The sequence below is a fragment of the Phyllobates terribilis genome, unplaced genomic scaffold (genome assembly GCF_046119375.1).
Source record: "Phyllobates terribilis strain yellow unplaced genomic scaffold, ASM4611937v1 Scaffold_25__1_contigs__length_18738178, whole genome shotgun sequence".
Taxonomy (NCBI): Eukaryota; Metazoa; Chordata; class Amphibia; order Anura; family Dendrobatidae; genus Phyllobates; species Phyllobates terribilis.
The window spans coordinates 11,063,632-11,076,262 of record NW_027362785.1 but is presented as its reverse complement, the minus strand read 5'-3'; the positions used below and the strand labels follow the sequence as shown (position 1 = coordinate 11,076,262).

The following is a 12,631-nucleotide window of genomic DNA, read 5'->3' as shown; positions in this document are numbered from 1 at the left end:
TTACCTTGCCTGGTTGTGGGGCCTACCCTTCCACTCTTCATGGCTACCTGTGGGGTCAGGCTAGCTATGGGGCAGCTATCACAGGCCATGTCACAGTCCGTCGTGACACTGGTCGGCAGCACGGGACCACGTTCATTGAAATTCCTGTGCTTCTCCCTATCCTTTCTCATCACCTCTTGAGCCATGGTAGTCATGGGGCAGCTGCCATTGACCATGCCACTATCCGGCGTGACCCTGGTCACCTGCACGAGACGACCTGCTTCCTGGTGCCCGCGCCTGCTCCCCTTGCCCATAGCATTTATACTGGCTCATTTTAGGGGATCCTCAGCGGCATCACCCCACGGGGAGAGGTGGCTGAGTTCCCCTTTACCACAACACACACTTTTATTATATCATCAGATCCTTCAGGTCCTCGAAGTTGGTGACTGACAGTTCTTGAACCCACAGCTCAAAGATGATTCTGAGCCCATCCACCACATCACTGTAGGTGTCATGTGGTCCACGTTGGAGGGCTCTGAACTTTTTCCGGTAAACCTCCGGAGTCAGCTGGTACTTTTTTATCAGGGACTGCTTGATGGCCTCATAGTCTCCATCATCTTCTCGAAGGAAGGAAGCAAACACCTCCAGAGCTTTTCCTCGGAGTCCTGGAGTTAAATATCTTGCCCACTGGTCGGTGGGCAGCTGATACTGCCGGCAAGCTTTTTCAAACCCCGCAGAAATGTGTCCAAGTCCCCATCCTTTTCCATCACAGGGAAGTGCTCAGGACGAGGTTTTAAACAGCTGGCACTGTTGGACTCACGGGTCTGCGTAGAGGGCGACTCCTTCTGAATCCGGGCTAGCTCCAGCTGGTGTTGTCGGTCAGCTTGTCGCTCAGCAGCCTCTCGGTCAGCTTGGGCCTGGCGCTTAGCTCTCTCAGCCTCACGATCGTCTGCTGTGAGCTGCTCCAAGGCCATCTGCAGGTGGGGGTCCACACTACCCTGGCTGCGGGTATGACTGGCAATCACAGGTGGGACCCCTGCAGCAGCACCATCCGGGCCTTGGCTGGCCGCCCCCTCATCAGGGCTCATCTGTCGGACGGGCTCTGAATCACCTTGCAACGGTTCAGCAATCATTTGGGCCTTGGTTATGCCCGTGGGGTCAATCAGAGGGCGGTGATAGTGTCCTCTGACTGCTGGTGCCACCAGGGCTCTCCACGTGTAGCCATTATTACCAAATAAAAGATAGGACAGAAAAACAAGAGAAGGGGGGGGGGTGCAACTGCTACACGTATAGTAATGTCCCAGATAAAAAAATATTAAAACACTGAGTCTGATTCCTTAAAACTCTGCAGAGAATTCTCACAAGAACCGTGCAAGTTTTTAGTGACAGGAATGATTGCTCAATCCAGCCACTGATGTACTGTAATATCCCACCGCTGCCACCAATATGTCAGGGCTCCACAGCGATGACATCGGGGAGATCACGCAATATCTCACCGTGCAGTCACACTGTCAGGATTTCGTCCGGAATTGCAAGCACACGATCCAGACAGCTCACTCCTTGGGCATCGGCGAGCACGCGGAAAGCGTATGGCGTCACACCTCCGAATTCCAGTTCTACTCTCCAGCCCGACAGTCTGTCTACAGTCCAGTCCGCCAGTCTGTCTATGAGCTCTGTCCGCCTGTTCACCTGGAAGCACCTGCCCGTTACCTGCCGTGCCTGCCAGCCAGCCTACCTGGAGGCTCCTGCCTGTTACCTGCCAGCCAGCCTACCTGGAGGCTCCTGCCTGTTACCTGCCGTGCCTGCCAGCCAACCTACCTGGCGGCTCCTGCCTGTTACCTGCCGTGCCTGCCAGCCCGCTTACCTAGAAGCACCTGCCTGTTACCAGCCGTGCCTACCGGCCCGCCTACCTGGAGACTCCTGCTTGTTACCTGCCAGTCCGTCTGCCCGGATCACCCGTCAGCCTGCCTGCCGTGCTCATCTGCTGTACCGGTCAGTCCCTGCCTTCTGACCCGTGGGAGTCACCTGCTCTCATACAAGGTCGGTTCCCAGAGTAGCACCTGGTCCCTCTGCTCGTTCCTTCCCTGGTCACGGAGTCGATTGAGCCGCCGTACAACCTTGGTCGGTCCGAGTTGATACCTAGTTACGCCCCTCTGGTCCCTCCTTGCACTGCAGCACAGAGGTTCCACCACCCGGATCCGTAACACCAGGAATATGTGTGTACGCCCTGCATGGTTGCTGCCGGCTGCACGATAGCCCGATTATTAATATTATTCTCTGCCACCACCGTCCAGATTTGAAATATGATACAGGCCTGGCCGGACGCCTGCGTTTTGGTAACGTATATGGCTTCGGGGAAGGGAACGATTACAGAACAAAAGAAACAGAACTATTAAATTTTATATTTAATCCAAAAGGGAGGCAATGTTTAGGAAAAATATATACAAGGATGTTACAAAGGAGACATTAAAATACATAAGCAATTACATAAAATAAAAAGGATAAAAGAAGAAAAACTTATGCTATACGATCGCAGAGACGATTCAATATAGGTGGAGGAGGGGCTCTCCAGATGGATTATGCTGTTATCGAACAGGACCCGTTGCTTATAAACCTTATACCCCCCTGGTAACGAGTGAGTCTGTAATGTCTCCAGCCTGTACATTTTTATTAAAAACGCTAACTTCTGTGATAACTCATCGCTTGTTGATCGCAGAAGCGTGCAAATGATGCCATTATTTCCTATATGATTTTATCTTCAGTTAGAGACCACACATCACATAGCTGCAGTCTGCTATTCTGGTGTTTTTGCGCTACAGCTCTATGTAGCGTTTTTCAGCAGCAGAAAAAATATCCCTATCATTCCCTCGCTGATTTTACCTCTAAAAATATAGGTCCCGTTATTGCCGAATGTATGGAACTCAGAATATTTCATATTTCATGTTGGAGTCGGCCTGGCTACGGCTGGTGGCCGGGAATTGTTTGTGAGTGCCTTTGAACTTAACGAACCATTTCCTCTTTCCTCCAAACTCTAGCCTGGGAGAAGGTGTCAATCTATCTCAGGTCTGTGTTAAGAGGAAATACATGTGCAGTTTAGTTAGCTCGGTGGCACCTCTTGGCTGGCCTTTGTTTGTGTAAGGCCTCCCTCATGACTGTGCTAATTGGGGCTTTTGTGCTGAGCGGAAGGGGAAGAATGGCCAATATCTGGGTCAGGGAAATATGGAAGAACATTTTCAATATTCCTCAATACTTCCCTGACATGAGTATATAGGATGGTTGGGATAACTGACCTTAATGATGGTCTAGCGGTCTCCCTACCGTGCCGGGGAGGTTGGCACCCTAGGGAGAAATGAAGTGGTGCCCCCGCTCAACGCTGGCTCGCCTTAACTTACCCTATTACACCCTGCAGGGAGCAGCACCACCTCACGTCACATAAAATAACAAACGGTACCATGAGAGCCCCTATAAGGGCACAGGGTGGTCTAATGCATCACTAGGTATCGGATACTTAAATCAAATTCAGGGGGCATCAAGGACAGGCGGGCGCAGTGGAAACAATCACCCACTTCCCCTTGTAGTTTCCCTGCCTTGTTGGCACCCTAATAATCGATGTGGCGCACCAGCTCAACGTCAGCTTGCCCTTTCTGACCCTGATGAGTATTCATCCCTACGCGTCCCCCCCCTCTAATTGTAGGGGTTCATCAGGGGATTAAGTGCCTAATGGAGAGTCATCAGAGCGGGCGCTCTCCCAGATGGGAGTGATGGTCGGGAACGCACATCAGGTCAATGCCATTGTCCTAGGACCGCAGACCCTGCCCTCACCAATCGCTTTCCGTCATCCAGTCCATATAGGCTCCCAGTCCCGCCTATCCCATTGCTGGCGAGTACGGCCCCCCGGACAGCCTTGAAGATGACGTGCTGGAACGCAGACGTGCTCCGAACCTCGGTCACGTGATGGAGTGTGTAATGCACATGCCCGGGCTGAGCGGTGTGTGATTCCACTGGACCGTGCCGGAGAGTGAATGCCTGGAGGGGCGTAACTAGGTATTCACCCGATCCGACCAGGGTCGCACGACGGCATACGACGCCAGTGCACCAAGGAGGAACCGAGCAGAGTGACCAGGTGCTACTCCAGGACAGACCCCGGACATGGCTGTTGACCCACACAGGGGAATACAGGAACAGACTGGTTAGGCTGGCACACAGACTGGTGGGAATAGGCAGGCACGACTGGTATGCAGGCAGGCGGGTATGCAGGCAGGGGGGTATAGGCAAGCACGGCTAGAGTGCAGACAGGGAGGCACTAGCAGGTAGGAACACAGGCGGGATAGGACCCAGTACACACTGGGACTCAGGAACAGAACCACAGATGTGGCGGACAAACACAGCAGAGTGAGGCCGCCCAGAGTGGTGAGCGAGAGCAGGGCAAGACGAGACCGCCTAGAGCGGTGAGCAAGAGCAGAGCAGGACGAGACCGCCTGGAGCGGTGAGCAAGAGCAGAGCAGGACGAGACAGCCTAGAGTGGTGAGCGAGAGCAGGGCAAGACGAGACCGCCTAGAGTGGTGAGCGAGAGTAGAGCAGGACGAGGCCGCCTGCGGCGGTGAGCGAGAGTAGAGCAGGACGAGGCCGCCTGGAGCGGTGAGCGAGAGTAGAGCAGGAAGAGGCCGCCTGGAGCGGTGAGCGAGAGTAGGGCAGGACGAGGCTGCCTGGAGCGGTGAGCAAGAGTAGAGCAGGACGAGGCCGCCTGGAGCGGTGAGCAAGAGTAGAGCAGGACGAGGCCGCCTGGAGCGGTGAGCAAAGGCAGAGCAGGCTAGAACCGCCGGAGCGGTGAGCAAAGGCAGAGCAGGCTAGAACCGCCGGAACGGTGAGCAAAGGCACAGCAGGCTAGAACCGCCGGAGCGGTGAGCAAAGGCAGAGCAGGCTAGAACCGCCGGAGCGGTGAGCAAAGGCAGAGCAGGCTAGAACCGCCGGAGCGGTGAGCAAAGGCAGAGCAGGCTAGAACCGCCGGAGCGGTGAGCAAAGGGTCAGAGCGGAGCAAGACTGCCGGAGCAGTGAGCAAGGCAGAGCAGGCTAGAACCGCCGGAGCGGTGAGCAAAGGCACAGCAGGCTAGAACCGCCGGAGCGGTGAGCAAAGGCAGAGCAGGCTAGAACCGCCGGAGCGGTGAGCAAAGGCAGAGCAGGCTAGAACCGCCGGAGCGGTGAGCAAAGACAGAGCAGGCTAGAACCGCCGGAGCGGTGAGCAAAGGGTCAGAGCGGAGCAAGACTGCCGGAGCAGTGAGCAAGGCAGAGCAGGCTAGAACCGCCGGAGCGGTGAGCAAAGGCAGAGCAGGCTAGAACCGCCGGAGCGGTGAGCAAAGACAGAGCAGGCTAGAACCGCCGGAGCGGTGAGCAAAGGCAGAGCAGGCTAGAACCGCCGGAGCGGTGAGCAAAGGGTCAGAGCGGAGCAAGACTGCCGGAGCAGTGAGCAAGGCAGAGCAGGCTAGAACCGCCGGAGCGGTGAGCAAAGGCAGAGCAGGCTAGAACTGCCGGAGCGGTGAGCAAAGACAGAGCAGGCTAGAACCGCCGGAGCGGTGAGCAAAGGCAGAGCAGGCTAGAACCGCCGGAGCGGTGAGCAAAGGGTCAGAGCGGAGCAAGACTGCCGGAGCAGTGAGCAAGGCAGAGCAGGCTAGAACCGCCGGAGCGGTGAGCAAAGGCAGAGCAGGCTAGAACCGCCGGAGCGGTGAGCAAAGGCAGAGCAGGCTAGAACCGCCGGAGCGGTGAGCAAAGGGTCAGAGCGGAGCAAGACTGCCGGAGCAGTGAGCAAGGCAGAGCAGGCTAGAACCGCCGGAGCGGTGAGCAAAGGCAGAGCAGGCTAGAACCGCCGGAGCGGTGAGCAAAGGGTCAGAGCGGAGCAAGACTGCCGGAGCAGTGAGCAAGGCAGAGCAGGCTAGAACTGCCGGAGCGGTGAGCAAAGACAGAGCAGGCTAGAACCGCCGGAGCGGTGAGCAAAGGCAGAGCAGGCGGGACAGGGCTCTGTTCACACGGAACAGACAGGAAGGGAAAGGCAGAACCAGATACCCACAGGGTACTTGCAGTGAAGTAGCGAGTGGACCACAAACTCACAAACGGGAGTACAGTGACAACGAGCAGGAGTTAGGTACGAGTTCAGACTCTGCAGAAAAAGGAAAGGTACGGACATAGAGAAACACGGGAAACAGGCTAGAAGAGTATACAGACAAGAACAGACACAGTAGCAAGATACAGGAGCGGGTCTAGGTATGCAGCCCCTAGAAGGCGGGAGGAACAGGCTAGGAGCGTGTTCAGACAGGACAGACAAGATACAGGAGCGGGTCTAGGTATGCGGCCCCTAGAAGGCGGAACGAACAGGCTAGGAGCGTGTTCAGACTGGACAGACTAGATACAGGAGCGGGTCTAGGAATGCAGCCCCTAGAAGGTGAAACGAACAGGCAAGGAGCGTGTTCAGACAGGCCTGGAAATACAGCCTCCAGGATAGGCAGACAAGCAAACACAGAAGGGGACCTGGCACATTCAGAGTGAAAGAGCACACTGAATGAAACACAATGCTCAGGCATGGGTTAATTGGAGCAGCTGGTTTAAATACCAGGTGACAGACAGCAATAGGCTGAGGATGCACAAGGGGTGTGCCTGCAGCAGGTACAAAAAGCAGGAAGTGATCGGGCGCCGCCCTTAAGCAGCAGAAACAGACACAAACAGACAGCATGGAGGGAACCAGAGAGACATTCTGGACTGGAGATCAAGTGCACGCTCTTGCACAGTGGGAGATGGACCACTATGCAAGGACGCCGCCAGGTATGTTACAGAGTGTAGTTATTTTCTACCATGGAGGGGTGGGGGGGTAATGACAAAGTCAAAAGACAGACCCCAATAACCAATAGGTCAATGTAAACGAAACAATGAATATATCTATGGCCACCCAAGTCCACATATTCACTATGCAAGGCCTATATACTCATTGTGCAAGGCCTATATACTCGCTACGCTGTGCAAACCCATAAACAACACCGTAACAATAGAGGTCCTAAAAAGCAGAGCTGCTCGTTTCCCCTCCCGGGGCCAGAAGATCCGTCTGTTTATCCCAAACGCCCAAGATCCCATGTATATAGTTGCTGGTAATTAATTTTATTTTTTATAAGTCACCACAAAGGATTATACACAACCCAATTCTATCTTTCTATGTCCCAATGTAGGCTCAAGGACAATATATAATATAGGAATTACCTTATATCATTTAGAAAATGTTGGGGGTCCGTACGCTAACCTCAAATATCTATAGCAGTAAAAAAGTTCCAGAGACATACTGAATCCCATACATATGGGTAAGGTTTCCTAATAATCATATAGAGCTATGGGGCATGCTAAAATGTCACTGGTAGTTGATCTTATGGGTCATCACAAGAGATTATATGCAGCCTAATTCTGTCTCTCAATGTCCCAATATGGACTCAGAGACAGTACATAGTATAACAATTACCTTGTGTCATGATGTGCGATAGATTAGGGTATGCTAGGGTTCCGTGCGCTAGCCTCGACGCGCGTTTCACCTTCCGGCTTCGTCAGGAGCGAATCGGCGCGCAACTCGTCATGTTGCCCCGCCCCGTGGCGCGGCCAGCCGGAATCCGCAAAGAATGACGGGGAGGAGGACAAACATACATGTAATTCCACATATATATATATATAAAGAAATCTACGCACATACATAAAGTGCACGTGCCAGCACTGTGTGTATGGGGATGATCACATCAATAAAAAAATATATCACAGCTATCTGTAAATATAATTATCTAATAATGTACATACATCCACAGACACACAGAGATTACACATAAATATAGTATGCATAAAATCTTACATGTGGATCCACACGCGTCAGCATCATATAATGGGAACGGTCACATAACAATTATTAATGCGTATATTAATTACTTGATCATACACGTATATCAGCCTGCACATAAAAACTGCGTGCATATATCCAAAGGTGGACATCCTAGTGTCGAAATATCTACTTCAAAGAAGTGTCTGGGGATGGTTTTAAGTAACTGGGGCTCAGTACAATTGATTGCATTTTGGATATCTCGAATGTGTTCCTGTATTCTTATTTTTAATGCTCTGGTGGTCATACCTATATACTGTATATAAGCCTGCAAGGGCATTTGATATAATAGACCACTGCTTCCGTCTCGCGTCTAATATGATGGACAATTTTAAAATCCTTGTTTTTAGAATTGGAAAAGGATTTAGTCCTCAGGATGTATTTGCATGCCGAGCAACCTCCGCATGTAAGACATCCCCAAAGGGGGACCCGGGCTATCAAATAGAAATTCACTTTTGGGTGGTACCTAATGGCTTTTGCAAAGAATATCTCCCAATGTACGCGATTTTCGCCAGGTGACAGATGGATATTTTGGAAGTTCGTATTGCAAACTTCTGTCTGTCTGAGCAGATACGACGGGCTCTAAGATATTGATATCATTATTATTAAGTTGGTTAAGGAACATGTCAAGCTGCGACGCGGAGCCCTGCCACACAAGCAGTATGTCGTCGATGTACCGCCACCATGAGACCACATGCTGATGACCGAATGTGCCAAGGACCGTATCCCTCTCCCACAGCCCCAGGAAAAGGTTGGCATATGAGGGCGCACAAGAGGCCCCCATCGCCGTTCCCTGGAGCTGAAGGAAGGGGCGGTCCTTGAACACAAAAAAATTATGTGTCAGAACAAATTGTAATAAGGATACAATAAAGGTAATCAGATCTGAGTCCAATTTAGTCATGCTTAGATAGAATCTTGCGGCCTCAATCCCATGGTCGTGGCATATCGACGTGTAAAGGGACTCCACGTCACAGGTGACAAGTCCCCATGAGTCTCATTCTTCTCTTGCTTGATTCATGGTACAAGAAGGTGCCTCCTATCCTTCCGTGAGGCTGCTGATGTGTCCAGGGTGACGCGCGCCGACCCATCCGGGGTGAAGTGCGCCGACCCGTCCTGGGTGACGCGCGCCGACCCGTCCGGGGTGACGCGCGCCGACAAGTCTGGGGTGACGCGCGCCGACCCGTCCGGGGTGACGCGCGCCGACCCGTCCGGGGTGACGCGCGCCGACCTGTCCAGGGTTACTTCTCCTCCTCAATTTGCCCTTCAGCTCATCGCTTCAGCGACGGAACGCAATCTTGTCCCCACCGACCTCGCGGGTGAAGGTTAATCCTATGTCATTACAGTTCAGGAGGCCACCAAGGACCTGAACGAGCAGAATATCATCTATGTAGCGCCCCCAACGTGTGATCAGGGGGCACCACACATGATCTCGACATGATCTCTATTTTAGGATCTATTCAGGTTGGTGCCATTGATTTGCGCATAGGGAGTCATTAAAACGACCCCAAACAACCACTTAAAGGGATTCTCCACCTACGTCTGTTTTTGTCCACCTGCAACCAATCACATCCCTGCCAAACCCCATAGCAACCAATCAAACTCCTGCTATGTTCTTAAAACAACCAATCACATCGCTGATTCTTATTAACAGCCAATCTCTGCTACGTCCGCACAACAACCAATCACTGCCTGCTCTCACACTCCTGATAACGCCCCAAAGTAACCAATCAGCTGACAGCTCTTGTTAGGACTCATCCTGATTGGTCGCGATGGGGAACGCTCCTCCTCTGCTCTCTCCCGCCAGCGTCACCTCGTCCTCCGGCCGCCAGGGGCCGCTGTTTCCTCGCTGTGTATGAGGTCTTCCCTGCCGGATGTAGTGCTTACCTCTTGGCTGTGACGTCACTCTCGTGCTGCCAACATGGCGGCGTTGTGTGAGGAGTTCACGTTGTGCGGGCTGCTCTCCGGGGCCGAGGATGATCGGCAGCAGCGGGACGGAGTGCAGGGGGTGGAGGAGGCCGCGGAGCCGGACACGGTGCTGGTGACGGACAGCGGCAGGACGGTGACTGTGTACAAGGTGCGGAGCGGGAACACGTGTGAGAGAGGGGTCAGAGAGCCTGGGGGTCCCGGGACCGCGTGCGTGTGACTGGGGGGTCCCCGGGACTGCGTGTGTGTGAGACTGGGGGGTCCCCGGGACTGCGTGTGTGTGAGACTGGGGGGTCCCCGGGACTGCGTGTGTGTGAGACTGGGGGGTCCCGGGAGCCCGTGTGTGTGTGAGACTGGGGGGTCCCCGGGACTGCGTGTGTGTGAGACTGGGGGGTCCCGGGAGCCCGTGTGTGTGTGAGACTGGGGGGTCCCCGGGACTGCGCGTGTGTGAGACTGGGGGGTCCCCGGGACTGCGTGTGTGTGAGACTGGGGGGTCCCGGGACTGCGTGTGTGTGAGACTGGGGGGTCCCCGGGACTGCGTGTGTGTGAGACTGGGGGGTCCCCGGGACTGCGCGTGTGTGAGACTGGGGGGTCCCCGGGACTGCGCGTGTGTGAGACTGGGGGGTCCCCGGGACTGCGCGTGTGTGAGACTGGGGGTCCCCGGGACTGCGCGTGTGTGAGACTGGGGGGTCCCCGGGACTGCGCGTGTGTGAGACTGGGGGGTCCCCGGGACTGCGCGTGTGTGAGACTGGGGGGTCCCCGGGACTGCGCGTGTGTGAGACTGGGGGGTCCCCGGGACTGCGCGTGTGTGAGACTGGGGGGTCCCCGGGACTGCGCGTGTGTGAGACTGGGGGGTCCCCGGGACTGCGCGTGTGTGAGACTGGGGGGTCCCCGGGACTGCGCGTGTGTGAGACTGGGGGGTCCCCGGGACTGCGCGTGTGTGAGACTGGGGGGTCCCCGGGACTGCGCGTGTGTGAGACTGGGGGGTCCCCGGGACTGCGCGTGTGTGAGACTGGGGGGTCCCCGGGACTGCGCGTGTGTGAGACTGGGGGGTCCCCGGGACTGCGCGTGTGTGAGACTGGGGGGTCCCCGGGACTGCGCGTGTGTGAGACTGGGGGGTCCCCGGGACTGCGCGTGTGTGAGACTGGGGGGTCCCCGGGACTGCGCGTGTGTGAGACTGGGGGGTCCCCGGGACTGCGCGTGTGTGAGACTGGGGGGGTCCCCGGGACTGCGCGTGTGTGAGACTGGGGGGTCCCCGGGACTGCGCGTGTGTGAGACTGGGGGGTCCCCGGGACTGCGCGTGTGTGAGACTGGGGGGTCCCCGGGACTGCGCGTGTGTGAGACTGGGGGGGTCCCCGGGACTGCGCGTGTGTGAGACTGGGGGGGTCCCCGGGACTGCGCGTGTGTGAGACTGGGGGGGTCCCCGGGACTGCGCGTGTGTGAGACTGGGGGGGTCCCCGGGACTGCGCGTGTGTGAGACTGGGGGGGTCCCCGGGACTGCGCGTGTGTGAGACTGGGGGGTCCCCGGGACTGCGCGTGTGTGAGACTGGGGGGGTCCCCGGGACTGCGCGTGTGTGAGACTGGGGGTCCCCGGGACTGCGCGTGTGTGAGACTGGGGGGGTCCCCGGGACTGCGCGTGTGTGAGACTGGGGGGGTCCCCGGGACTGCGCGTGTGTGAGACTGGGGGGGTCCCCGGGACTGCGCGTGTGTGGAGACTGGGGGGGTCCCCGGGACTGCGCGTGTGTGAGACTGGGGGGGTCCCCGGGACTGCGCGTGTGTGAGACTGGGGGGGTCCCCGGGACTGCGCGTGTGTGAGACTGGGGGGGTCCCCGGGACTGCGCGTGTGTGAGACTGGGGGGGTCCCCGGGACTGCGCGTGTGTGAGACTGGGGGGGTCCCCGGGACTGCGCGTGTGTGAGACTGGGGGGGTCCCCGGGACTGCGCGTGTGTGAGACTGGGGGGGTCCCCGGGACTGCGCGTGTGTGAGACTGGGGGGGTCCCCGGACTGCGCGTGTGTGAGACTGGGGGGGTCCCCGGGACTGCGCGTGTGTGAGACTGGGGGGGTCCCCGGGACTGCGCGTGTGTGAGACTGGGGGGGTCCCCGGGACTGCGCGTGTGTGAGACTGGGGGGGTCCCCGGGACTGCGCGTGTGTGAGACTGGGGGGGTCCCCGGGACTGCGCGTGTGTGAGACTGGGGGGTCCCCGGGACTGCGCGTGTGTGAGACTGGGGGGGTCCCCGGGACTGCGCGTGTGTGAGACTGGGGGGGTCCCCGGGACTGCGCGTGTGTGAGACTGGGGGGGTCCCCGGGACTGCGCGTGTGTGAGACTGGGGGGGTCCCCGGGACTGCGCGTGTGTGAGACTGGGGGTGTCCCCGGGACTGCGCGTGTGTGAGACTGGGGGGTCCCCGGGACTGCGCGTGTGTGAGACTGGGGGGGTCCCCGGGACTGCGCGTGTGTGAGACTGGGGGGGTCCCCGGGACTGCGCGTGTGTGAGACTGGGGGGGTCCCCGGGACTGCGCGTGTGTGAGACTGGGGGGTCCCGGGACTGCGCGTGTGTGAGACTGGGGGGGTCCCGGGACTGCGCGTGTGTGAGACTGGGGGGGTCCCCGGGACTGCGCGTGTGTGAGACTGGGGGGGGTCCCCGGGACTGCGCGTGTGTGAGACTGGGGGGGTCCCCGGGACTGCGCGTGTGTGAGACTGGGGGGGTCCCCGGGACTGCGCGTGTGTGAGACTGGGGGGGTCCCCGGGACTGCGCGTGTGTGAGACTGGGGGGGTCCCCGGGACTGCGCGTGTGTGAGACTGGGGGGGTCCCCGGGACTGCGCGTGTGTGAGACTG

General features: G+C 57.2%; 1 protein-coding gene across 1 annotated transcript in view; it reads left to right on the top strand.

Annotated features, from left to right (window-relative positions):
• Positions 1-9,732: 9,732 nt before the first annotated feature.
• Positions 9,733-12,631, top strand: part of NOL11 (nucleolar protein 11) — an 8,783-nt gene continuing 5,884 nt past the window's right edge. Inside the window, 1 exon segment of the mRNA XM_073660424.1 lies at positions 9,733-9,966. Coding sequence (XP_073516525.1) covers positions 9,792-9,966 — 175 coding nt within the window. The 5' untranslated portion in view covers positions 9,733-9,791.